At 42.8% G+C, this 26,581-nt stretch overlaps 1 protein-coding gene across 2 annotated transcripts in view; it reads right to left on the bottom strand.

Annotated features, from left to right (window-relative positions):
* TRIO (trio Rho guanine nucleotide exchange factor) overlaps positions 1–26,581 on the bottom strand; it is a 356,231-nt gene that overhangs the window by 105,553 nt on the left and 224,097 nt on the right. For both annotated transcript variants that reach the window (XM_041731545.1, XM_041731546.1), the window contains exons 20-27: positions 24,354–24,469; positions 20,313–20,435; positions 11,749–11,943; positions 11,538–11,653; positions 10,657–10,723; positions 9,939–10,048; positions 8,946–9,015; positions 8,269–8,358 (exon numbers count right to left, since the gene is read on the bottom strand). In XM_041731545.1, the coding sequence (XP_041587479.1) occupies positions 8,269–8,358; positions 8,946–9,015; positions 9,939–10,048; positions 10,657–10,723; positions 11,538–11,653; positions 11,749–11,943; positions 20,313–20,435; positions 24,354–24,469 (887 nt within the window). The remainder of the gene's footprint in view (positions 1–8,268; positions 8,359–8,945; positions 9,016–9,938; positions 10,049–10,656; positions 10,724–11,537; positions 11,654–11,748; positions 11,944–20,312; positions 20,436–24,353; positions 24,470–26,581) is intronic.

Genomic DNA, 26,581 nt, shown 5'->3' with positions numbered 1-26,581 from the left:
AACCAGAAGGTAGCAGTGCTTTCATGTGTAGATGGAAAACAGGCAAAGCCAACGGCTCCCAGCTCTTGGGCCTGCCCTGGTCTGGCAAACCCCCGGTGCCAGCCCTGGTCCCACTCAGACACAGGACCCTGAGCCACAGACCGGACACACCGTCTCTCCCCCAGTGCGGCCAGCTCCTGAAGCTTCAGCCATGGGCGCCCCCTCCCCCGGACTGACTCCCCCTAACAGGGCTCCTCCCTCACAAACACACCCACGAATCGTGCAGGCAGTCCACCTGCCCTCACAATTCAACCACTTTCTAGCCCAGACTTGCCACACCAACCAGCTGTGCTTGCGCTATCTTGGCTGTTACCACTCTTCTCAAAAAAATAAAAAATAAAAAGGGGGGGGGTGTTATCTTCTAATATTCTATGCTTCAAATGAAATTTAAAAACCATCACGTTGTATTCTCAATCTGTTTGCCATTCTGATTAAGCTCGTCAGGAGTCCCGCACTGCACGGTGATTCACGGCGCAGCTCTCTCTACAGCGTGCTGGCTGCAGAAATCACCAAATGGCTCATCACCTACACCCCAAGCAGATTAGATTAAAAGTCAACAATTCGAGGAGGGGCAAGACGGCAGAAGAGTAGGGTCCCCAAGTCAACTGTCCCCACCAAATTACCTAGATAACCTTCCAATCATCCTGAAAATCTATAAATTCGGCCTGAGATTTAAAGAGAGACCAGCTGGAACGCTACAGTGAGAAGAGTTCGCGCTTCTATCAAGGCAGGAAGACGGGAAAAAGAAATAAAGACACAAAAGGCCCCCAAGGGGGAGGGGGGCGCGAGGAGCCGGGCTAAGGCCGGGGCGAGTGTCCCCAGGACAGGAGAGCCCCGTCCCGGAGGAGCAGGAGCTGCACCGACCTTCCCGGGGGAAAGGGGCCCGCAGGGAGGTGGAGCAGGACCCAGGAGGGCGGGGATGCCCTCGGGCTCCCTGGGACACTAACAGGCACCCGCGCCCCGGGAGATGCGCCGAGCTCCCTAAGGGCTGCAGCGCTCGGCGGCACCCGGAGCAGCTCGGAGGGGCTCGGGCGGCGGCTCCGCGGAGGGGGCTGCGGGGCGGGAGCGCGAATCCAACAGCGCAGGCCCCGGAGCACAGGGCGCCGGGACACAGCCCAGGGTCCGGCCTCCCCCGGACAGGCAGAGGCCGGGAGGGCCCAGGACAGCGAGGACGCTCCTGCCCCGAGCTGAGCAGATCAGCGGCCCCGCCCCGGAGCCTCCAGGCCCTGCAGACAGAGAGCCCCGGAGCTACTGCGGGGGCTGACTCCAGGGCTGCAGAGCTGGCCCCGCCACTGGGGTTGTTCCTCCTGGGGCCTCACGGGGTAAACAACCCCAACTGAGCCCTGCACCAGGCAGGGGCAGAGCAGCTCCCCCAAGTGCTAACACCTGAGAATCAGCACAGCAGGCCCCTCCCCCAGAAGACCAGCGACACGGACCAGTTCCAGGGGAAGTCAAGGGACTTAAAGTATACAGAATCGGAAGATACTCCCGCGTAGTTTTTTTTTTTTTTTTTTTTTTTGCTTCTTGATTTGTTTGCTTCCCCCACCCTATTTTTTTCCCTTTCTTTTTCTTTCTCTTTTTCTTCTCTTTTTTCCTTTCTTTCTTCCTTTTTTCTTTTTCTCTTTTCTTTCCTTCTTTCTCTTTTTCTTTTTCCCAATACAACTTGTTTTTCGTAACTCTGCACTGAGCAAAATGACTAGAAGGAAAACCTCACCTCAAAAGAAAGAATCAGAAACAGTCCTCTCTCCCACAGAGTTACAAAATCTGGATTACAATTCAATGTCAGAAAGCCAATTCAGAAGCACTATTATACAGCTACTGGTGGCTCTAGAAAAAAAGCATAAAGGACTCAAGAGACTTCATAACTGCAGAATTTAGATCCAATCAGGCAGAAATTAAAAATCAATTGAATGAGATGCAATCCAAACTAGAAGTCCTAACAACGATGGTTAACGAGGTGGAAGAACAAGTGAGTGACATAGAAGACAAGGTGATGGCAAAGAGGGAAACAGAGGAAAAAAGAGACAGACAATTAAGAGACCATGAAGACAGATTAAGGGAAATAAACGACAGCCTGAGGAAGAAAAACCTACATTTAATTGGGGTTCCCAAGGGCACCGAAAGGGACAGAGGACCAGAATATGTATTTGAACAAATCATAGCTGAAAACGTTCCTAATCTGGGAAGGGAAACAGGCATTCAGATCCAGGAAATAGAGAGATCCCCCCCTAAAATCAACAAAAACCGTTCAGCACCTCGACATTTAATAGTTAAGCTTACAAATTCCAAAGATAAAGAGAAGATCCTTAAAGCAGCAAGAGACAAGAAATCCCTGACTTTTATGGGGAGGAATATTAGGGTAACAGCAGACCTCTCCACAGAGACCTGGCAGGCCAGAAAGGATATTCAGGGTCCTAAATGAGAAGAACATGCAACCAAGAATACTTTATCCAGCAAGGCTCTCATTCAGAATGGAAGGAGAGATAAAGAGCTTCCAAGACAGGCAGGAACTGAAAGAATATGTGACCTCCAAACCCAACTCTGCAAGAAAATTTAAGGGGGACTCTTAAAATTCCCCTTTAAGAAGAAGTTCAGTGGAACAATCCACAAAAAACAGGGACTGAATAGATATCATGATGACACTAAACTCATATCTGTCAATAGTAACTCAACGTGAATGGCTTAATGACCCCATCAAAAGGCGCAGGGTTTCAGACTGGATAAAAAAGCAGGACCCATCTATTTGCTGTCTACAAGAGACTCATTTTAGACAGAAAGACGCCTACAACCTGAAAATAAAAGGTTGGAGAACCATTAACCATTCAAATGGTCCTCAAAAGAAAGCAGGGGTTGCCATCCTTATATCAGATAAACTAAAATTTACCCCGAAGACTATAGTGAGAGATGAAGAGGGACACTATCTCATACTTAAAGGATCTATCCAACAAGAGGACTTAACAATCCTCAATATATATGCCCCAAATGTGGGAGCTGCCAAATATTTAAACCAATTAATAACCAAAGTGAAGAAATACTTAGATAATAATACACTTATTCTTGGTGACTTCAATCTAGTTCTTTCTACCCTCGATAGGTCTTCTAAGCACAACATCTCCAAAGAAACGAGAGCTTTAAATGATACACTGGACCAGATGGATTTCACAGATATCTACAGAACTTTACATCCAAACTCAACTGAATACACATTCTTCTCAAGTGCACATGGAACTTTCTCCAGAATAGACCACATACTGGGTCACAAAGCGAGTCTGAACTGATACCAAAAGATTGGGATTGCCCCCTGCATATTCTAAGACCATAATGCCTTGAAATTAGAACTAAATCACAACAAGAAGTTTGGAAGGACCTCAACCACGTGGAGGTTAAGGACCATCCTGCTAAAAGATGAAAGGGTCAACCAGAAAATTAAGGAAGAATTAAAAAGATTCATGGAAACTAATGAGAATGAAGATACAGCCATTCAAAATCTTTGGGATGCAGCAAAAGCAGCCCTGAGGGGGAAATACATCGCAATACAAGCATCCATTCAAAAACTGGAAAGAACTCAAATACAAAAGCTCACCTTACACATTAAGGAGCTAGAGAAAAAACAGCAGATGGACCCTACACCCAGCAGAAGAAGAGAGTTAATAAAGATTCGAGCAGAACTCAACAAAATCGAGACCAGAAGAACTGTGGAACAGATCAACAGAACCAGGAGTTGGTTCTTTCAAAGAATTAATAAGACAAATAAACCATTAGCCAACCTTATTAAAAAGAAGAGAGAGAAGTTTAATAATTATATAATTATTAAAATTATAAAATCATGAATGATTAATAAAATTAATTAAATCATGAATGAGATTAATAAATTATGAATGAGAAAGGAGAGATCACTACCAACACCAAGGAAATACAAACGATTTTAAAAACATATTATGAACAGCTATACGCCAATAAATTAGGCAATCTAGAAGAAAAGGACGCATTCCTGGAAAGCCACAAACTACCAAAACTGGAACAGGAAGAAATAGAAAACCTGAACAGGCCAATAACCAGGGAGGAAATTGAAGCAGTCATCAAAAACCTCCCAAGACACAAGAGTCCAGGGCCAGAAGACTTCCCAGGGGAATTCTATCAAACGTTTAAAGAAGAAATCATACCTATTCTCCTACAGCTGTTTGGAAAGATAGAAAGAGATGGAGTACTTCCAAATTCGTTCTATGAGGCCAGCATCACCTTAATTCCAAAACCAGACAAAGACCCACCAAAAAGGAGAATTACAGACCAATATCCCTGATGGGCATGGATGCAAAAATTCTCAACAAGATACTAGCCAATAGGATCCAACAACACATTAAGAAAATTATTCACCACGACCAAGTAGGATTTATCCCTGGGACACAAGGCTGGTTCAACACTCGTAAAACAATCAATGTGATTCATCATATCAGCAAGAGAAAAACCAAGAACCATATGATCCTCTCATCAGATGCAGAGAAAGCTTTTGACAAAATACAGCATCCATTCCTGATCAAAACCCTTCAGAGAGTAGGGATAGAGGGAACTTTCCTCGACATCTTAAAAGCCACCTACAAAAAGCCCACAGCAAATATCATTCTCAATGGGGAAGCACTGGGAGTCTTTTCCCTAAGACCAGGAACAAGACAGGGATGTCCACTCTCACCACTGCTGTTCAACATAGTTCTGGAAGTCCTCGCCTCAGCAATCAGACAACAAAAAGACATTAAAGGCATTCAAATTGGCAACGAAGAAGTCAAACTCTCCCTCTTTGCAGATGACATGATACTCTACATAGAAAACCCAAAAGCCTCCACCCCAAGATTGCTAGAACTCATACAGCAATTTGGCAGCATGGCAGGATACAAAATCAATGCCCAGAAATCAATGGCATTTCTATACACTAACAATGAGACTGAAGAAAGAGAAATTAAGGAGTCAATCCCATTTACAATTGCACCCAGAAGCATAAGATACCTAGGAATAAACCTAACCAAAGAGGTAAAGGATCTATACCCTAAAAACTATAGAACACTTCTGAAAGAAATTGAGGACGACACAAAGAGATGGAAAAATCTTCCATGCTCATGGATTGGAAGAATTAATATTGTGAAAATGTCAATGTTACCCAGGGCAATTTACACGTTTAATGCAATCCCTATCAAAATATTATGGACTTTCTTCAGAGAGTTAGAACAAATTATTTTAAGATTTGTGTGGAATCAGAAAAGACCCCGATTAGCTAGGGGAATTTTAAAAAAGAAAACCATATCTGGGGGCATCACAATGCCAGATTTCAGGTTGTACTACCAAGCTGTGGTCATCAAGACAGTGTGGTACTGGCACAAAAACAGACACAGAGATCAATGGAACAGAATAGAGAACCCAGAACTGGACCCTGAACTTGATGGTCAACTAACATTCGATAAAGGAGGAAAGACTATCCACTGGAAGAAAGACAGTCTCTTCAATAGACGGTGCTGGGAAAATTGGACATCCACATGCAGAAGAATGAAACTAGACCACTCTCTTGCACCATACACAAAGATAAACTCAAAATGGATGAAAGATCTAAATGTGAGACAAAATTCCATCAAAATCCTAGAAGAGAACACAGGCAACACCGTTTTTGAACTTGGCCACAGTAACTTCTTGCAAGATACATCCACGAAGGCAAAAGAAACAAAAGCAAAAATGAACTATTGGGACTTCATCAAGATAAGAAGCTTTTGCACAGCAAAGGATACAGTCAACAAAACTAAAAGACAACCTACAGAATGGGAGAAGATATTTGCAAATGACATTCAAATAAAGGGCTAGTTTCCAAAATCTATAAAGAACTTATTAAACTCAACAGCAAAGAAACAAACAATCCAATCATGAAATGGGCAAAAGAGATGAACAGAAATCTCACAGAGGAAGACATGGACATGGCCAACATGCACATGAGAAAATGCTCTGCATCACTTGCCATCAGGGAAATACAGATCAAAACCACAATGAGATACCACCTCACACCAGTGAGAATGGGGAAAATTAACAAGGCAGGAAACCACAAATGTTGGAGAGGATGCGGAGAAAAGGGAACCCTCTTACACTGTTGGTGGGAATGTGAACTGGTGCAGCCACTCTGGAAAACTGTGTGGAGGTTCCTCAAAGAGTTAAAACTAGACCTGCCCTACGACCCAGCAATTGCACTGTTGGGGATTTACCCCAAATATACAGATGCAATGAAACGCCGGGACACCTGCACCCCGATGTTTCTAGCAGCAATGTCCACAATAGCCAAACTGTGGAAGAAGCCTCGGTGTCCATCGAAAGATGAATGGATAAAGAAGATGTGGTCTATGTATACAATGGAATATTACTCAGCCATTAGAAACGACAAATACCCACCATTTGCTTCGACGTGGATGGAGCTGGAGGGTATTATGCTGAGTGAAGTAAGTGAATCAGAGAAGGACAAACAGTGTATGTTCTCATTCATTTGGGGAATATGAATAATAGTGAAAGGGAATATAAGGGAAGGGAGAAGAAATGTGTGGGAAATATCAGAAAGGGAGACAGAACATAAAGACTCCTAACTCGGGGAAACGAACTAGGGGTGATGGAAGGGGAGGAGGGCGGGGGGTGCGGGTGAATGGGTGATGGGCACTGAGGGGGACACTTGACGGGATGAGCACTGGGTGTTATTCCGTATGTTGGTAAATTGAACACCAATGATAAATTAATTTATTAAAAAGAAACAAAAACAGAAAAAAAGTCACCAATTCTTCTTCTGCCTTCCAGATTACAAATATAGTCTTAAGTTTCTCTTCAATTGCAGTTGTTTAAAAAAATGTGAGATTTATGATTTAATGATTACAATACACACATTTATAATTCCACATCTAACAGATTTCTTTTTCATATACAGTATAATGCACAGACCCTGGGTATGAGGCACTGAGTTCTGACAAATGTCAACACACTTGCAACTGACTTCCAAAGCAAGGTACAGAATATTTCCAACAAAACAGAAAATCCTCAGACCCCTTTCTAATCAATCCCCTTACCCACAACCCCATCACCACCAAGAGACAACTCCTGCTCTGGTTTCTATCATCAGATGGTTTTCAGGTCTAGAATGCCACATAAAAGGAATCCTACAGAATGTATTTTTTCGTGTCTAATTGCTCTCAGCCCAGTTATGGAGATTAATCTTTGCTAGTTATGTATCAAGCATTTATCCCTTTATACAGATGATAAGTATTCCATTTCATGCATATCTCATAAACCATTTGAGTCTTTTTAATATCTTGTTTTAATAACATCCAGAAATGCAACTCTGATATTTCTAAACACCAATTTCACTATTTCTGTTGACATTTTTAATACCTTACCATAGGATTATACTATTCAAAAATGACAAGATGCAAATGAATATCCAATGGAAAAAAAGTCTCTTTAGCAAATGGCATTGAGAAAACTGGACAGCAACATGTGGAAGAATAAAATTAGACCACATTTTTTCATCATACACAAAAGTAAATTCAAAATGGATTAAAGGCACAAATGTTAAGACCTGAAATCATAAAAATCCCTGAAGAGAGCACAGGCAGTACTTTCTATGACATCTATGCCATGGCAACGTTTTTCTAGATATGTCTACCAAGGCAACAAAAATAAAAGCAAAAATAAACTACTGGAACATCATCAAAATAAAAAGCTTCTGCACAATAAAGAAAATAATCAACAAAACTAAGAGGCAACCTACTGAATGGGAGAAGGTATTTGCAAATGACATATGATACAGGATTAGTATAATAAAAATGGGAAAAATAAATGATTGAAAAAGATTCAAAGATTATTTTTGCATCATAGAGCATAAAAGGAAGCTTAACAGTCTACACCTTTGCACATTACATTTAAAAATTGATGATTATATATAAATAGTAAGTCATGTGACATATATATGTACATGTTAAAATCTTTGAAGGATCTTTTAAAAACAGAAAATAGAAAAACATCCCACCATACATGTGACAGATAAAAATAAATATACTGTACCACCCATTAGATGAAAGCTATCAGTAGAGTTGCATTTTTTTGTTTACCAAAGCTATCAGTAGAGTTGCATTTTTTTGTTTACCAAAGCTATCAGTAGAGTTGCATTTTTTTGTTTACCAAACACAATGTAAAAGATTCAACCAGGAATCTCTTACTTACATCAAAGTAGGATCCTGCATGCTCTAATATCAGCTGAGTAGAATCAGGCTTATTTTTGCAATATGTGACATACATCTGAAACTTGTCTGCCTATAAACAAGAAAAAATCAGAATATCTCTTTCAAATGGCAAGAAGTCAAAATACAATAGACTTTTATGTAGAAAAGAAGCTATGGGGATAAATTTAAACTCCACATAAAAGAAACCCTATCATATACAGAAAGTGCTTAAAAATAAGAAATATCCTACTGATACATGCGTCCAGAAGCTGCCCCTGGCCCAGTAAGTCAGGGCTGGGCACACCCTCCCTGTTCACACAGTGGCCAGTGCAAACCTGGGTATCATCTGTAGATGGCAGGGCACTGACCCCAGGTGACTGTCTCCTCTCCTCCCTCCATCCCCCAGGCATGGCTGGGCACCTGTGTACCCGTGAATCCCCAGGGCCACACACGGGCCCGGCACACTAAATGTTCCATTTCGAACCATCACTACTACCAATAAAAAACTCATTCCACGTTAATAACTAGTTGGAGAATGTCATTCTTAGAGGCAAAATCTACTTCTCTATAAGGAGACACCATAGAAGATGGTGACATAAAAGATATGAACCATATTCCTTTTAACCTCCTGCAAAGCCACCAAACAACTGTGAGAACAAGTAGCTAAGGTGTCATTACCCAAGTAACAAAGCAATGTCCAACATCTTCTGGCAACTGCTCATATTTTTCCAGCTCTTTTAGGAATATGCTGCAAAGAGTAATAAAAATGGTATCGGATTATTAAGAGGTTTTAAAACACTGTACTAGTGAGATATGCCAGAAATCAGACCAAGCATGCCAAGCATACCATTTCCATCAGGTGCAGTGAAACACTTGTGCCCTCTAGATTTTAACAAAATGTGTAGCTGTTAACTACTTAACTAGGCAACTTAAATGTTTTCTAATGCAAAGTTGAACCTAGCAGCTTACTTCTGGGCGAGTGTTTTGTTCAGAAGCTAAGGATGTTACTTAGGGATACAAATAAACAATCAGAGGAAGCCATTTCAGATTTCAGGGTGTTTTGCTGGGGTGGGGGCCGGGGAGTGAGGAAGACCCTGGCAGTCCTGCCCCAGCAGTATCTTTTCACAGGCTACTGCGCAGCACACATTCTATCTAAAGGAACAAACTTCTAAAAAAACAAACAAACAAACCCAAAAACCTTAAAAATAAAACCATGTGCCTCTTGTGGCCAATGGACAGTGCGTTTTGCATTGGTCAGAGTACACATCTGTTCTATTCTCAGTTCTTTCTTCCCTCTTGTTGGAAAAGAGCACACATCGGCCAGCAGCCACGGAGACCTCTTCCTTCTTTTTAACTCTAAGAAGTAATTGATGTAGCAGCTGGTGACATAGTAGCTTCAAAGAAGTCAGGGTTCCTCCAAAAAAGTTTTCACACTTTCCCTAATCTTATTTCTGTGGCAGAAAAGTACAGAAAAAAAGTTGAGTCTCTATTAAAATAGTCTCTACTATGTCAGTTTTTTTGATGAAAGCCTGACAGGTGTCATTCAAATTTCAACAGAATCACTGAAATGGATGCTTAATTCATTTCGAAGCCTTCATTTCTTATTATGAAACTTCAGCATGGTATCTAGGTTTCGAGAGTAACCAGCTCCCCAAAGATAAAGCCACTCACTTATTATGAAACTCATAGATTTCCTGCATGTTCCCGAAGATAACAAGCTCTCTGTTTACGATGCCGGCCGGGATCTCCTCCACTCCGCTCGTCATTTCCCACAGGTATGTCTGGCCAGAGGGAAGAAGAGGGATTACATAAAAACCAAGAGCACATGTCCAAGGAAGTATTCCTGACATCTGGAATACATACCCAGACTTCCCGAACCACTGAAAAATACATCTGAAGAATGCAACCTTTTACAAAACAACATCAAAGACTTTTTCCCAAAAAAGCCACCCCAGTTGCTATGAGCACTTGAGAGTTAGGTCCTATTCGTTCCAGCTCAAAACCTTCTATTACTGGCTTTGAGTTTTCTTATTAACCTACACTACAAGGTATGACACATATTCTTTAAATGCCTTAGTATGAGTTGCCAATCATAATTAGTAGGCACATTTCTCTGAAGCTGCTGTAAAATTCTCTACAAAGAGAATGTCAGCCAGGGTGTCATGTGATGAACAGAATGAGAGGATTAATGCTGCATCATCCCTGCAATGAGCAAAACACAAGCCTGGAACCCCAGAGAAGGGCAAAAACAAGACACAGGCTGCTTAAGCATGCTTAAAATCTCAAAAACAACAACAAAAAGTGTGACTATTTTAAGAAGTACCCACAGGTAGGGGTGAACAGCACACTTAGATTGAATCTAAATAAATAAGCAAAAAAACTTACTTACATCCATACACTCCCGGAGGTCTCTCACGTAAGCCTTTTCAGTCTGAATCAGCTCAGCCATTATGAACCTTCAACGGAGGAAGACAGCCAGGGGCTCAGTTTACAATCAGGACACATGCTCATTTTAACTACTACTTTCATGGTTTATGAAATAATAAGCGGGATTTTAAAACCAACAGTCAGTAATGTGTTCCCAGGAATTAAATCAAGAACAGATAGAACAATAATAGTACTCAGCCACTGATTCAAAGGAAAAAACATCTTGGACAACATTTTGTTGAGGTGCCCGCAGGTCAGGGATTCTCCATCAGCACCACCAACACGTGGGGGTGGATAACAGTTTGCTGGGGGCTGTCCTGTGTAGTGGAGGGACCACCAGCAGCTTCGGTGTCCACACACTGGATGCCAGCAGCATCCCCCCCTCCCTACTCCATGACAGCCAAAAATGTCTGCACACGTTGCAGAATGTCCCCTGGGGGACAGAACTGCCTCTGGCTGAGAACCAGGACAATCTGGCTCAGGACAATCTCGTCTTCATGAACGTCTAGTACAGTTTACTAACTGGCAATTTTGAAACCCCTCCATGTATGCTGTTTTTCTTGTTAGTACAACTACTTACTCATGACCTACTGATGGCAATGGCACTAAAACAATTTGTCAGCCATGGAGGAGATGGAGGCACAGGAACAGAAACAAGACACGGTTTCTGAACCAGATGACAAGGGGACAGTGGCATCTGTGCTGCAAAAGCCAAGCGCATTTGGAGCATCGCAAAGCATTAATGCCATTTGGTTTCAAAGCAAACACAGAAGCATGTTGGTCCAAGTGACATTTTCTTCACTTTTTCAATGAATCCCAGCAGGTTCTTAAAGACTGGCTTACTCTTTTCTGCGGGCCGACTTCCGTTTCTCTTCATTAAGTTCATGAGCAGCATCACGAAGCTTCACCTCTGACCCAGGGACACTGGCAGGGATTATGTCTAGCTGAAGACTTTTGCTCTGTGGAGGAAGACGGCCAATTAACTTCCGTTAATTACATCCAGAGAGGACATGAGGAAGAACATGATTTATTCTGTTTGCACAAAGCAATTTACCGATTTGTTGGAATCTGAAGAAATCCCCAGGGCTTTCTCCAAAGAGGTCCTGTACTTCTCCATCCGCAGAGAGAAATCTCTGTACCTCTTATCCACTGCAGTGACACATTTTTTTATCTCTGCTGCATGGGCATGCCCTTTTTCACAAAAGCCATCAGCCAGCTGTATCAATAGCTTCACTCTCTCTTTGGTTTGCTGCAAAAACACAACAGGAAAGTATTGTGAGGCAAATGAACTCAACTGCCAGAAACCAGAAACACAGTGGCAACTTGCCTACAACTCTGAGCCTGAACAGGGAAAAATCGCTGGTGACAGAAACTTACACCAGAGCTCCAAGTCCAGGTGAATTCCTCCCTGATCCTAGTCGAGCTCCCTCCCCTCAGCTTTCCAAAAGAATGGCAGGTTTAGGACTGAGAAAACCACCAAGCAAAAATCTAGACTTTCTTTCAACCATGTCTTCATCTGGTAGATGCTCAGGAGAAATGTGCAGAGGGAATAAGGAATGCTCAAGCAGGCTGTTCTCTCTGCAGCTCTGTGATTCTACACCATGGAATGCTAGCGCGAACTGGCTACAAAGACACCATCCTGCTTCCTGCAGGTTTGTTCCCTATGCCCATTTAGGGCAGCAGTCATCTGAGATTCTGGCTCTCCTGCAGTATGTGGCAAAGGATCTCTCCAAGGCAGACACTCAACAAAATCCTTGAAGCAACTCCACGTTCGCACATTCATTTCTTCAATTCTCAGTAGAAATGGAGGAAAAACCGCTCGTCAGGAAATTATCTTCAGAGAGGTGTTAAAAATGCCCTTCCCTGTTTTAGAACTCCCGCTCAAAAAAATTATTTACTTTGTATATGTACTTAAAAAAGACATTTAAAGTAAGTTAAACACAACTTCCTTATTTTTCGTAAAGTTAAGGATAACCATAGAACACTGGTTTGCACTGCATGGCAGTGACTTCGTTCAACTCTGATTTCTCAGCACATCCTTCACTATATCCTTCTCATGTGTCACAATGACGAGGCTTCCTTCAATGATCCCACTGGCATTTCCGATGAATACAGTTGCTCCTGTGGCAGGGAACATGATTTTCTTCACTAACCTTCATCTAGAAAATCTTCATGCCTAACACTCAGGGAGCTGACTATAAAAATCCCAACAGGTGTATGTGAGAGCAGGGGCCTCAAAGAAAAAAAAAAGGTCCCCAAAAGGATAAAGGTCAGAGCTCAAAATTGGATAAATTATCTTAATTTGGGGATGCCTGGGTGGCTCAGTGGTTGAGCATCTGCCTTCGGCCCAAGGCATGATCGAGTCCCACGTCAGGCTCCCTGCATGAAGCCTGCTCCCCCCTCTGCTTGTCTCTGCCTCTCTCTCTCTCTATATATATATATCTCAGGATAAATAAATAAAATCTTTTTAAAAAATTATCTTAATTTGTATAGTAAGTTTGAGGCAGAATTCACTAGGCAACCTGTAAGACCAGCTGTAAAAATCCTCAGGTTCTGCACAAACACCTGGTGACCTCACTGTCACTGGGTGCCCGAATGAACACAGCTCCCAGCATGTGTGCTCCACACATGCTCCCTGTCTCTGTTTCTTTGCATCAGTGGCTCTCCTGCCTGGAATGCTATTCCCCCAGATGTCTCCATGGCTCCTTTATGTCTTTGCTCAACTGAAGGCCACTTTCAACAGGCGCCCCCTGACTCCATTAGAATTGCAACTCCCCTTCCTGCCCCAGCTATCCTGACTAACCCTGTGTGCTCTACTATTTCCCATGGCATGGATCACCTTCCAACAAGGATGTGCTTTACCTATTACCATTACTGCCTGTCTCTTGTTTGAATGTAACCACTATGGGCCAGGGATATTTGTTTGTTTTGCCTACTAATATCTCATTCACCTTCCATATGGTTGGTTTGTAGTGGACATTTACCAAATATTTACTAAGAAAATAAATCAACATTAGGTTCTTTGCGCAAGTATGTATATGCCTATAACTTTAATAGGCACGGTAGTTACTCTTAACAGGCGTTAATATCATACTTTCTGAAAAGCAAATGAAAACAGAACTCAGATACAATTATCTCTGTGGAAAAAAATGATGATTGCAGACTCTATACAAGCTCTTTATTGGAAAAAGTCAGCAAAACTTAAAACATGCTGAAGTTTATGGGGCTTTCATCTGGTGTGGAAATGAACTCAGGTTGAGTGACCTGAAAGGAAAAGATCGGTGGACCAAATCTTTTTTTTTTTATAAAGAGAGGTAGGGAGGGAGAGGGGCAGAGGAAGGGGGTGGTGGAAGGAGTGGGGGGGGGGGAGAGAGAGAGAGAGAGAGAGAGAGAGAGAGAGAATCTTAGACAGACTCCACGCCCAGCACAGAGCCCAATGCAGAGCTTAATCTCACAACCCTGAGATCATGACCTGAGCCAAAATCAAGAGTTGGATGCCTGACTAAGCCACCCAGACACCCCTCATCCAAATCTTTTCACTTATCAATATGACACATTTCTGGACATATAATTAGACAAGATTAATTATAAACCAACGAAATAAGAAGTCAAAGTTTCAGACTTGGAAGCAGAAATTCCAAAAGGGGCTTAACTTAGAACCATTATTAAATTTTAATATCAAAGAGAAATAACAGGAGTAAGGCAGGATTGCTAAAAAATTAGGTTGCCTAAGTAAGGTTACATTGCTGTGTGGGCCAGATACTAACATGCTGAAAAGCACAAAGAAGGTTCTGTTGTGCCACCGTATGAGCACTTCTTCTCTTCCCCTGTGTCACTGTGCCATCAGCGAAGGGTACTGCAAATTATGTGTATCTTTAACAAGTCAAGATCCCAGTTTCATGTTTTAAGCTCTGGGGTCACAAAAGTGAAGATAAAAAAGACAATGCAGCTTGTTTACCTTCAAAGAGAAAAACACAAAGAAAGGCCAGGGAGATTTCTGCATAACACACATCACAAAATAGATCAGTTGCGTGTGTATAACACCAACAGGCTGAAACTGAACATGACACTAGGATGCAGCAGAAGATGACCTAGAGGCATATAGCCTAGTGACTTTCATGGCAGGTGACTTTCATTTACACAAAAGACAGTGGAGGCTTCAACAAGAGGTGTGGCTGAGCCCCTCCCTCGGGGACATTCTCAGTCAGTCTCTTCCTTCTCCTCCCTCCCAGGTGGCTGTCTGCTTTCTCTTATTACTTTGCACGCAAAGCTATACATATCTATCCATCAATCTTGTTATTGCCTGTTTCTCTAGCTGGAAGCTAGAGCCACGAGCCCAGCACCCAGAGTATTTCTGTTAATAATGACTAAATGGATAAACAGTGTGATAAAAATTAAATATGATGCCTCTGCTCATTCACGAACCTTTTGTACCTCAATACATTTTTATTTTAGTTGGTATTTTTCAAATGCATGCATAGAATTCAAGATTCAAAAGGTAAAAAAGGATACAAAGTGGAAAGTCTTTCCTTGCCCTGTCTTCCCACAACCTGTCCCAGGGGTCAGCTCCCTGTTATCATTCCCGAAGTGTTTTATTACAGTGCAGCGTGCATGTGTATTTTTCTCTCTCTTGTTTTGTACCCAAGCGCTTGCACACAATAAACCCTGCTCTGTATCTAGTACTTTACGTTTAACAGCTCGGTTATCCTTCACCATCAGAACAAACATTGCATCCTTGTTTTATGCTGAGAGCTGCATAATGTGCTCCCACTAATGGGCCTTCATGCTGCTCCTGCTCTTTTCCCAGGACAAGCACGAGGCAGGAGAAAATGCACAGGTCTGGGCATGTGCAGTGAGTCCACAATTCGAGATGTGGGACAGCTGGGGCACAGTAAGTGCATCTGTGATGCTGAGCAGTAATACCTCCATTCACCCCAAACACACACACGCACACCTAAGACACAGTCTCAAGCTTTTTGATCTCTGTCAATCTCTTGGGTGAAAACAGAACACACTTGTAGTTCTGATGTATAATTTTATTTTAAACATCTTTTGTCCAATCTCTTATTTTGTCATATTGACTTATAAAAGCTCTTTACAATTGAGAAACTGACCCTTTGCCATATGAACTATGTATTTATCTTCTCTGGTTTTTGTCCTTTAGTTATAATGGGCTGCCCTTTAGAAATTTTCCCATTTTCTTTTTTTTTAATTTATAAATTTATTTTTTATTGGTGTTCAATTTGCCAACATATAGAATAACACCCAGTGCTCATCCCATCAAGTGCCCTCCTCAGTGCCCGTCACCCAGTCACCCTCACCCCCCGCCTACCTCCCTTTCTACCACCCCTAGTTCGTTTCCCAGAGTTAGGAGTCTCTCATGTTCTGTCTCCCTCTCTGATATTTCCCACTCATTTTTCTCCTTTCACCTTTATTCCTTTTCACTATTTTTTATATTCCCCAAATGAATGAGACCATATAATGTTTGTCCTTCTCCGATTGACTTATTTCACTCAGCATAATACCCTCCAGCTCCAACCATGTCGAAGCAAATGGTGGGTATTTGTCGTTTCTAATGGCTGAGGAATATTCCATTGTATACATAGACCACATCTTCTTTATCCATTCATCTTTCGATGGACACCGAGGCTCCTTCCACAGTTTGGCTACTGTGGACATTGCTGCTAGAAACATCGGGGTGCAGGTGTCCCGGTGTTTCACTGCATCTGTATCTTGGGGGTAAATCCCCAGCAGTGCAATTGCTGGGTCGTAGGGCAGGTCTATTTTTAACTCTTTGAGGAACCTCCACAGTTTTCCAGAGTGGCTGCACCAGTTCACATTCCCACCAACAGTGTAAGAGGGTTCCCCTTTCTCCACATCCTCTCCAACATTTGTGGTTTCCTGCCTTGTTAATTTTCCCCATTCTCACTGGTGTGAGGTGGTATCTCATTGTGGTTTTGATCTGTATTTCCCTGATGGCAAGTGATGCCATTTTCTCACGTGCTTGTTGGCCATGTCTCTGTCTTCCTCTGTGAAATTTCTGTTCATGTCTTTTGCCCATTTCATGATTGGATTGTTTGTTTCTTTGATGTTCAGTTTAATAAGTTCTTTATAGATCTTGGATACTAGCCCTTTATCTGATATGTCATTTGCAAATATCTTCTCCCATTCTGTAGGTTGTCTTTCAGTTTTGTTGACTGTATCCTTTGCTGTGCAAAAGCTTCTTGATGAAGTCCCAATAGTTCATTTTTGCTTTTGTTTCTTTTGCCTTTGTGGATGTATCTTGCAAGTTACTGTGGCCAAGTTCAAAAAGGGTGTTGCCTGTGTTCTCTTCTAGGATTTTGATGGAATCTTGTCTCACATTTAGATCTCTCATCCATTTTGAGTTTATCTTTGTGTATGGTGCAAGAGAGTGGTCCTGTTTCATTCTTCTGCATGTGGATGTCCAATTTTCCCAGCACCATTTATTGAAGAGACTGTCTTTCTTCCAATGGATAGTCTTTCCTCCTTTGTCAAATAGTAGTTGACCATAAAGTTGAGGGAACTTTTCACATTTTCTGTGCATGTGATTTGTGTATGTGTGTGTGTAGGTGGTTTTTATCATTCTTTTATGGGCTTGGGTTTTGTGTCCTATTATTTCTTCTAGTCGTATCAGGTTTTCATTGCTGATACTTCAGTTTTTTTTCTGACAGTTACCTTGGTATCTAGGGGGGATATGAATCCAACTCAGTTTTTTTTCCAGAAGGCTACTCAACACTATGAAAAAAACTTTCTACATCTTTTAAAATGAAATATTATAAAGGGTTTTGTCCTTAGTGCTATTTCTAGAGATTATTACAAAACTAGATTTCTATTCTAAAAGTAGACAAATGTTACAATTTGAATGACCTCATCAGGAGCACAACTGGGCTTGTAGAGAAATGAAAGCAAACTGACCTCCCAAGGTCCACATGCTCAGAGGGTCTTAACTCCCCACGTTTGAGGCATCCAGAGGTCCATACAGGACACACACTCAATGGTCCCATGACACATTCTGGGGAATTAAGGCACTTGGTGGTGGGGACACTGGTGATCAAGAATGCAGGAAGTGTGTAGGAAGGAGGAGGCAGGGCTCTGTGGAGTCTCGGGCAGTGGGTTGCTGACTTCAGGGCATTTATGTAAACGTCACCTGGGAGCTTGTTTAAAAACGCTCATCTTCAGGCCTCACTCCAAAACAGTCTAAGTCTCAGGAAGTCTCGAGTAAGGACAGAACTTGGCTTTGAAGTAAACACTCATGACCTGACCTGGATGCAGGAGGTGCCTGCAAAGCACTTTGAGAAATTACTCCATTGAGTTGCAAAGGAATGCAGTTGAGTCACGGGTCAGACAGTGACCGAAAGGCCTATTTCCATTTCACTAAATATGTTACAACAGTAGCCGCTCTAACAACTGAACTAGAAGACTGTCCTGTCACAGCCAAAGATTCTCCACATAACAGAAGAAAAACAGATTCTTAGAACAAACTAAGATGGGGGACAGAAGGCGAGCAACAAGATCTCCAAGCACCAGAGCAGGGGCTGTTTGATTACACAGAGGCAGCCAGGAGTCACGGGGGAAAATGCTAAGAAAAAAAGTGAGAGGTGATCTTTTTCAAAATCTACCAGTTCCTCTTGGCAGAACTGATTCAATATATTTGATGAAAGAAAGAGCTCTGTATATCTGGGAAAGAGCAAGGTCAGATATTACCTATGATATTTAGATGCTTATTTTTATAAAATGCAAGGGCAAAAACATGCCCGTTACTGCTCATTCTTTAATGATAGCACCCCAAATCTGAGAAGGTAAATTCAGGAATAAAAAACATCCTTTTGTGTATAACCCCACAGGTGGAACACAGCTGCCATGCTACTGCCCTGCAGACAGCGACATTTGTGTCCCATTCTGTAGGATGAGCCCCCTGGGGTTGTGCAGTAACCGGGCTGCCTGGCTGTGCGTCGTGACCTGCAGAGTGTGGCCTTCATAGAGATTCAAGTTAGCGAAAAGGAACAAATCTTAAATCTACTTCTGAGTGGTATCTTAGGCATTTTCTCAATAGCTTTAGAATCGAAGGCTATTCAAAGAAACAAATCTAGATCACATAATGCACACAACCATAATTTATTATCTCACTACTAACACTAGAATTCTATAGCCAGAGGGGTGCTGCATCTAGGAAGCAGAAGGCATGATGCTTACCTGCAGAGGCAGGCAGGTCAGCAGGGGGTACCCTTGTCTGGGTGCTCACGCCCCCCCCCCCCCAGAGTGGCTGTCATTGCCTGACGGCCAGAGCCCTGCTCCCCCACGTGCTCAGGGTGCTGGCCCGCCCCACCAGCTCTCACCGAGCCCTATGGTGGCCAGTCTGTCTGCAGCTTGTGTACTCTTCCAGAGCTCAGACCAGGGGTTCTGACCCCCAAGCATGGGCCCAGCACCCCAAGCATGAAGGGAAGAAAATAAACCAGCATCTTGTGGGCAGGCAGGAGCAGAGGGCAGTACAGAATAGCAGGAATCCGAAATGGTTACAGAAAACATAAAGTACAGATAAACACAATACAAAGTAGCTGTTGCCACTTTAGATGATTTAAAAATTTCCCACTGATGGTTTTCAAAGGTGCCTTAAGGGCTACACAAGAAGATCAGATTTTTTTTTTAACTTTGTACTAATACTTATTTTTAACCAAATACACTATCCATCTTGATAACTTATTTCTATTAAATTTGAATTTCCAGCTTTAAGAGAAAACCCTCAAATCTATCATCAAAAACAGAGGCACTTCTGAAAATATTACAAAGAATGTATATTCAAACACTTTGAAAAACAAAAATAAAACAAAAACAAAAACACCACAGTTTGAGAAGGGAACTCTAAAAATCTCAAAGTTATTTTGAGGTAAAAGAATTTGCCTCCACAGGTATACACTTTAAACATTCACGGCAACATGAAGAGTCTTAGGTATTTGCTTGAATATTCTTATTTACTCACATATGCCACATATGTAAGTCTATTTTGCTTTTTGGGAAGAAAGTGAAGGTAACTCCAGTTGTGTAAGCCTCCGAACAACTACTGCAAGAGAACGCGGAGTAAACTCTGTCGCTGAGTCCCTCAGCGCCTCACGGCTGGGCCGGGTGGCGTTGGCAGAGCTACGGTATCAAGTGTGATGGCCTGCAGTTGAGGCAAGAAAACATCCGCAGAACACACCCAAGCCACATTGGTAACACCAAACAGTGTTTCCGAAAAATAGCAAGTGCTCAGAAATGAGCTCAAAAAAGAAAACAGAAGAAAACAAACAAACAAAAACACCCAAATAATGAAATGAACAAAAGAAAAAACAAATGTATTTGCTGAAATCAGAGGACCCAAAGGAAACCACACATAAAGGGAGGACAGCTGAGGGAAGCACGAAAGGCAGACAGAAGTGTCACCTACGTTAATGTACGACGACCCACTAGGATCCCTCTGTTTCTCCAATTTGGGATAGATGTTTAAGTGAGTTTTTTCAGAACTGCTTTATTTACATAATGTATCCTGTTCTAGGTTATTCTGGAAAAAACTGCCGTGTGTACCGGCACCTGAACAGATGCCTGGCACCAACCGGGACCTACCTTTGCCGTGATCTGAAACTCCTCGTGCTCTTTCAGCAGCTCCTGGGTGTGCTGTATACTGGAGCCCGTGGACGTGTGTGTGGAGAGGTAGAACTCGCCGTTGTCATGGATCCATTCCAAAGCCTAGACAGTAAAGGAATGAAGATGTTCAGGGCCGAGCACTGGTAAAGGAAGCCCCACTCCCCGCACTCAGATGTGAAATCACAAGCCAAGGCTGGCACACATCTAGAAGTCCTCCCTCAAGGAGACATGAGCTTCCGAAGTAAGTATCACAGTTCCAAAATTAAAAGAAAAAACACTGACATTCTAGAACGTTGTAACCACGTCACTTATATAGTAATGATTAAACAGTTCAAGAGGTTCTTAAAGCCATGAAATAAAATCACAATAAAAGAAGCCATAACAGGGGATCCCTGGGTGGCTCAGTGGTTGAGCATCTGCCTTTAGCCCAGGGTGTGATCCTTGAGACCCTGGATCTAGTCCCACATCAGGCTCCCTGCAAGGAGCCTGCTTCTCCTTCTGCCTGTGTCTCTGTCTCTCTCTCCTAATCTCTCTCTCTCTCTGTGTCTCTCATGAATAAATAAATAAAACCTTAAAAAAAAAAAAAAAGAAGCCACAACTAAGATGCCTTTCCAAGGCACTGAGAAGGTGGGAAGGTAGGGATGGTTTGAGCCCCTTGCACTGCTAAGTGCTTAGGCCTTTCTTCCTATTCCTCCTCTTAGCGAGTACCACATGTGATCCACCACACTTGCTTTTATGCGGCTTCTGTCCCACAACGCACAAATGTGCCACCGGGGAGATGGCAGCAGAAGACGTGCCTTCACCCCTGGGGTTGCAGGGGACAGATGAGGGCCTGTGAAGGTAGGCAGCCAGCGAGGTTCAGACAGCAATGACATGCCTATAATTCACATGCTGTCTCACACCCTTTGATGAAAGCGGTTTCATTTCTTCTATTTCCATGTAACTGAAGTGAAATCAGAGCTACTCAAACATATGCATCTAAAAACACAACTCTATGGGAAGGAAGCATAAAAATGTAGATGCTTTCATTATTTGCCATTTGTAACGTCTGGATCATCCACTGTGATTTGCTGGTATTAGAGCAGAAACATCACTGTGTGTGTTAGATACATCAGAACATTTGAGAAGAAAACATGAGAAGGAAACCGGGACCCATACAGGTTACAGAGCACGCAGCTAACTGTGAGGCTCCGAAGCCACTGCACCCGAGCAAGGATGGCTGTGCCACCCAGGGACAAAGTAAACGGTGAGGCCAAATGGGGCAGAAAGAGATGTTTGCCCATTCACTGCAAAGGTCCCTGGGTTTCCCTGGTTTGCGGCACACCATCCCAGAGGTTCTGCTGCAGAGTCAGGTGCTACCTGAGTGCTGGGGAGTGGGAGACGCTTCAGCCCTGCTCCTATAGACTGTGCAGATGAAGAAAGAGGCACAAAGACCAATGAGAGCAGGAACACAAGGCTTAGAACAGGTCAGCAGAGGGGGTGTCTGGGAGAGCCCCGCTGGGAAGCAATGGGCTCAGAAGAATGGGGAAAAGCTCAGCAGGCAGAGGGGCAGGGAGAGGCTGGAGGCAAGACTGGGGAGGGCAGGAGGGCCCTGGAGCTCACAGCCAGAGCTTGCACTTTTCTATGAAAGCTAACGGGGCTGCTGTGTGGAAAAGGAACCGCAGTGCACAGAAGGTGGAAGAAGCTTCACTGGTCAGCAAACTGGTTCAAAGATCCAGGCAGGACATAGCTGGGCTTCCCAGAGCACAGTGGCTCTGGACCCCAAGGGGGAGGGCAGAGCTGACACCCGCGGGAGGTCGGCACCTGCAGGACTCAGGAGGGAGTGAAGGCAGGAAACTGGGGAAAGACAGAAGCAGGAGCTATACACCCTGTAAGGTGAGGGTACACAGGGGACACAACCCATAAGAGGAGGGGGCCCAGGGGACTCCCAGGGGACTCCGTGTGGGAAGAGGAGGGGGCCCAGGGGACACCTGTATGAGATGAGAAGGGGGTACAGGGCTTCATGAGTCCAGTCTGTTCTCAGTAAGGTCAAAGTGGAGACAGCCAGGAGGCAGCTGGGATTTCTGAGTCTAGAGATCCGAAGTGGAGATCAGGGCTGGGAGGCACCAGCAGAGGAGGTAGGAAGGTAGGAAAGAGAAAAGAGAGCCAGCCCCATGCTGAGCCCAGGGAATGCCAAGGTTCAGCCACTGCGAGCCTGGGAAGAGCGCCCAGGAGGCCTGAGGCTGGAACCATCGCTCTGCCTTCCTACCAAGTTCAGGGTGCCGTCCTGGGGACCGCACATCAGGACTGGTGTTACAAACCACCCACATTGCTGCAGGATGGTGAGCACTGGGCAGCACAGAACCCACAGCATTGCAATGCCCACGCTTTCTCACTTCATTTCTGACAAATGAGCTGACTTTAGGAAAAAGCTCCATTAATTATTTACAATTTTGTTCTCTGTATCTGAATGACTGCTTGTCTTCCAACAGAGAAACAATAAAGATATATGACAAAAGATTATGAAACAATTCCTAATTAGAAACAAAAATCAGGCCCCCGTGAATCTGAAATACGGTTGAACTATCATTAAATAAAGTGTTAAGAAAATGTAATTTTTACCCTAAAAACACTGCTCACCACTTCTTTTTTTAATATATATTTTTTAAGATTTTATTTATTTATTCATAGAGATGCAGAGAGAGAGAGAGAGAGAGAGAGAGAGAGAGAGAGAGAGGGACTTGATCCAGGGTCTCCAGATCACGCCCTGGGCTGCAGGCGGCGCTAAACCGCTGCACCACCGGGGCTGCCCTGCTCACCACTTCTTCTGGGAATATGGTAACTACCTCTGGTAACATCAGCCAAGATGAAGGATGGCTGGCCAAGTTAGGGTGCCAGGTCCGCGGACCAGGAACTCCAGCTTATCAACCTCTGGGGAGCCGAGCCATTCTGAGCACCTGGCTGCCCACTCAAAACCAACTTTGACCAAATCAAAAGAAAATAATGCTCCCTAAGTGGGAAACTGTGCTGAGGAAAATTGACTGAACTGGATGCATCCTCTAGCAGGCTCAGGTGAAGTTAGCAAGACCGTCCATGTGTGATGTGGTCACCAGGGACCCACAGTGCTGAAGAGGCCCCAATGCCCCCCTGAAATGGAGGACACAAGGTGGCTCATGCAGGCATTCTGGGAACGAGCCTCTTGTTCTCCGTGTCCTCTAGAGTCTTCAAATTCTGAACAAATAGCCTATGGGTTCCTATACTACTGTTAAGGCCAGAGAGAAGTAACAGGAATCTTAGTTCAAGTGAGGGGGTCAGACAGACTTTACCCTAAAACGATCCTCCATGACTAACCATACTGGAAGCGTTTATTCCAAAATGACTTCAAAATTAAGAAACTCTAAACATATCCTTTTATTTAATTATTTTTTAAAGTAGGCTTCGTATCCAATGTGGGGCCTGAACTCACGACCCTGAGATGAGGAGTTCCATGCTCTACTGAGTCAATCCAGCGCCCCCTAAGCATACTCTCTTAACGTCTCTGCAGTAACCAACTGCATGAACTTTTTTTACTACACTGAATTCTTAGAAATTCTGTCACACTTCTTACTTAATTTTAGCTCAATTTATCTTAAGAACAAAATTTTATCTTGAAAACATAGTTATAACAAAATTAAAAAACCTCACCCACTGTAGTATTATAAAGTACAGAACCTAGACTTCGTGATGATTTCTTAAATCATTGTCATAATTAGGATTTATAGCTGGTGGCCTTAAACACGAGGTAATGGCAGCAGAGGCAGGCTGCATGGCACACTTGCTGAATCACACTTTCACGGGGCATGGATTTTCTTTTCACAACAAACTGATTTAAAAGACATGACTAAAAAAATAAAAAAATAAAAAAAAAAAATAAAAGACATGACTGTTTTGATTATTTGAAAGTAGTTTTCAAAATGGCTAAAATGTCAAAAGCTGCCCAGTGGAGGATGGAGGTCTAAATAGAAGGTGGAGAGCACAGGGGAGCACAGTGTAATAACCAACCTGCTTAGCACTTCGTTCAAAGACCACGTACTGCTGGCACTGGTCTAGTCGTCTCTTTCTCATGGTCCAATAATGCAGTACCCTGTTCTCCCGTTGGAAGAGTTCATTCAAGATATCTAAGAGAATAAAGAGAAAGATGTATGTTGGTGCTTGCAATCAGTGAAAACACTTGCAAAATCCCATTCATTTTTATTTAAAAGCTTTATGCAAATGTCAATGCAAGACAGAGTATCAAATCAAGAGCCACATGGCTTGGTCGCCCAGTGTTCTCAGTGAGCATGTCCACCAGACCTCTCCTCATTCTCTTACCCCAATCTGTTATCTTATGGTTGAGGTCACTGGAAACTTAAGCCTGGCCTCCAATATCTCCGTTAGCTGGATGAGTGGGATAAGCTATTGCATACCCTGCTGGGGCAATTTGACAAAAAGTTTACTTAATTACTTAATAAGTAATTTGTTCAACAACATTAAAACCTTCCTGTAGAAGGAATTTAGTATAAAGGATTTATGTCAAAATGGTGGAGTACTAGAAGAAAACACACTTTTGTGCTTTCTTCTTTTTTTGTTTTTTACAAAGACAAAAACAAAAATATAAACCATTATTAGAACCAGGGACATGAAGTAGAGAAGCATGGAGCCAGAAAGGCCAAAAAACCCTGATTATATACAAACTGTAAATGTTATAACCAAATAAAAACCACCATAAAAATACAGCACCAATAAAACACTAGTTAAAGTTACTGGGAAAATATAAGACACAGAACTAATGTACCTGCTAAGTCAACAGAAAAAAGATTAACAGTCCATTAGAAAAATGAACAAAGCATATAAAGATTTATTTATTTGAGAGAGAGTGTGTGCATACAAGAGTGAAGGGAAGGGGCAGAGGGAGATAGAGAAACAGACTCCCCAGTGAGCAGGGAGCCAGATGCAGGGCTGATCCCGAGATCATGACCTGAGCCAAAGGCAAACGCTTAACCAACTAAGCCACCCAGGCACTCTGAGCAAAGCATACAGACATGACGTTCATGATTTCTAAACACACAGAATAAAATACACACAATACTAAATACAGAGAAACATATTTAACCTCAATGAGACTAGCTTTCACCCTTTTCCTGGCAAGCAATGGTGCTATCCAGTGCTGATAGGGAGAAGAAACAGGCACAGGTGACCCCATATTATCAAAGGCAAAACAGACCCTAACTCCTGCAGTGGACACTTTGGCAAGAGGTGATGACATTAGAAATATGCATACCTTTGAACCAGGAATTCATCTTTCAGATATATGGTGCTTACACAAGTGATATATACACAATTTGTGCTCAGGTATGCGAATGCTAAGGCACTGTTTGTAAAAATTGGCAGCAACAATGGAACCCAACTGGGGGACAGATTAAGTCAACTATAAAGTCATTATACTGGACACCTGGGTGGCTCAGTGTTGAGTGGCTGCCTTTGGCTCAGGTCGCGACCCCGGGGTCCTGGGAACAAGTCCCACGTTGGGCTCCCTGCATGGACCTGCTTCTCCCTCTGCCTGTGTCTCTGCTCCTCTCTCTGTGTCTCTCATGAATAAACAAAATAAAATCTTAAAAAAAAATAAAGTCATTATACTGAAATTTAAAACGATAGAGCAGATCTTTAAATTTTGATATAGAAAGAGAAGATATATATATCTATATAGATATGTATATATATGTATATATATATATATATATATATATATATTTTTTTTTTTTTTTTTTTTTTTTTAAAGTAGGCTCAATACCCAGCATTGGATCCCAACATGGGGCTTGAACTCACCACTCTGAGATCAAGACCTGAACTGAGATGAAGAGTCAGATGCTTAACTGAGCCACCCAGATGCTCCAAAAGAGGACTAGGATATATTATTAAGGAAAAGAAGCAAATTGCAACAAAATACAGTCCCATTTTGGTTAAAAAAAAGTGAGATGGGTAAGTGGAGTAGGAATCCATGTGTGTTTTTCTATATATATTTATGTTTACATTCATAGATGCATAAAAAAGTCTTGACAATGGTGACCAATGGCAAAAGAATTAGGTAGTTTTTTTTTAAGATTTTATTTTATTTATTTATCCATGAGAGACACAGAGAGAGACGCAGAGACGGGGAGCCTGATGTGGGACTCGATCCCAGGACCCCAGGGTCACAACCTGACCCAAAAGCAGACATTCAACCACTGAGTCATCCAGGTGCCCCGGAATTA

The sequence above is a fragment of the Vulpes lagopus genome, chromosome 17 (genome assembly GCF_018345385.1).
Source record: "Vulpes lagopus strain Blue_001 chromosome 17, ASM1834538v1, whole genome shotgun sequence".
NCBI lineage: Eukaryota > Metazoa > Chordata > Mammalia > Carnivora > Canidae > Vulpes > Vulpes lagopus.
Note: the sequence above shows the minus strand (reverse complement) of the source record. Positions and strands in the feature narration are given on the sequence as shown.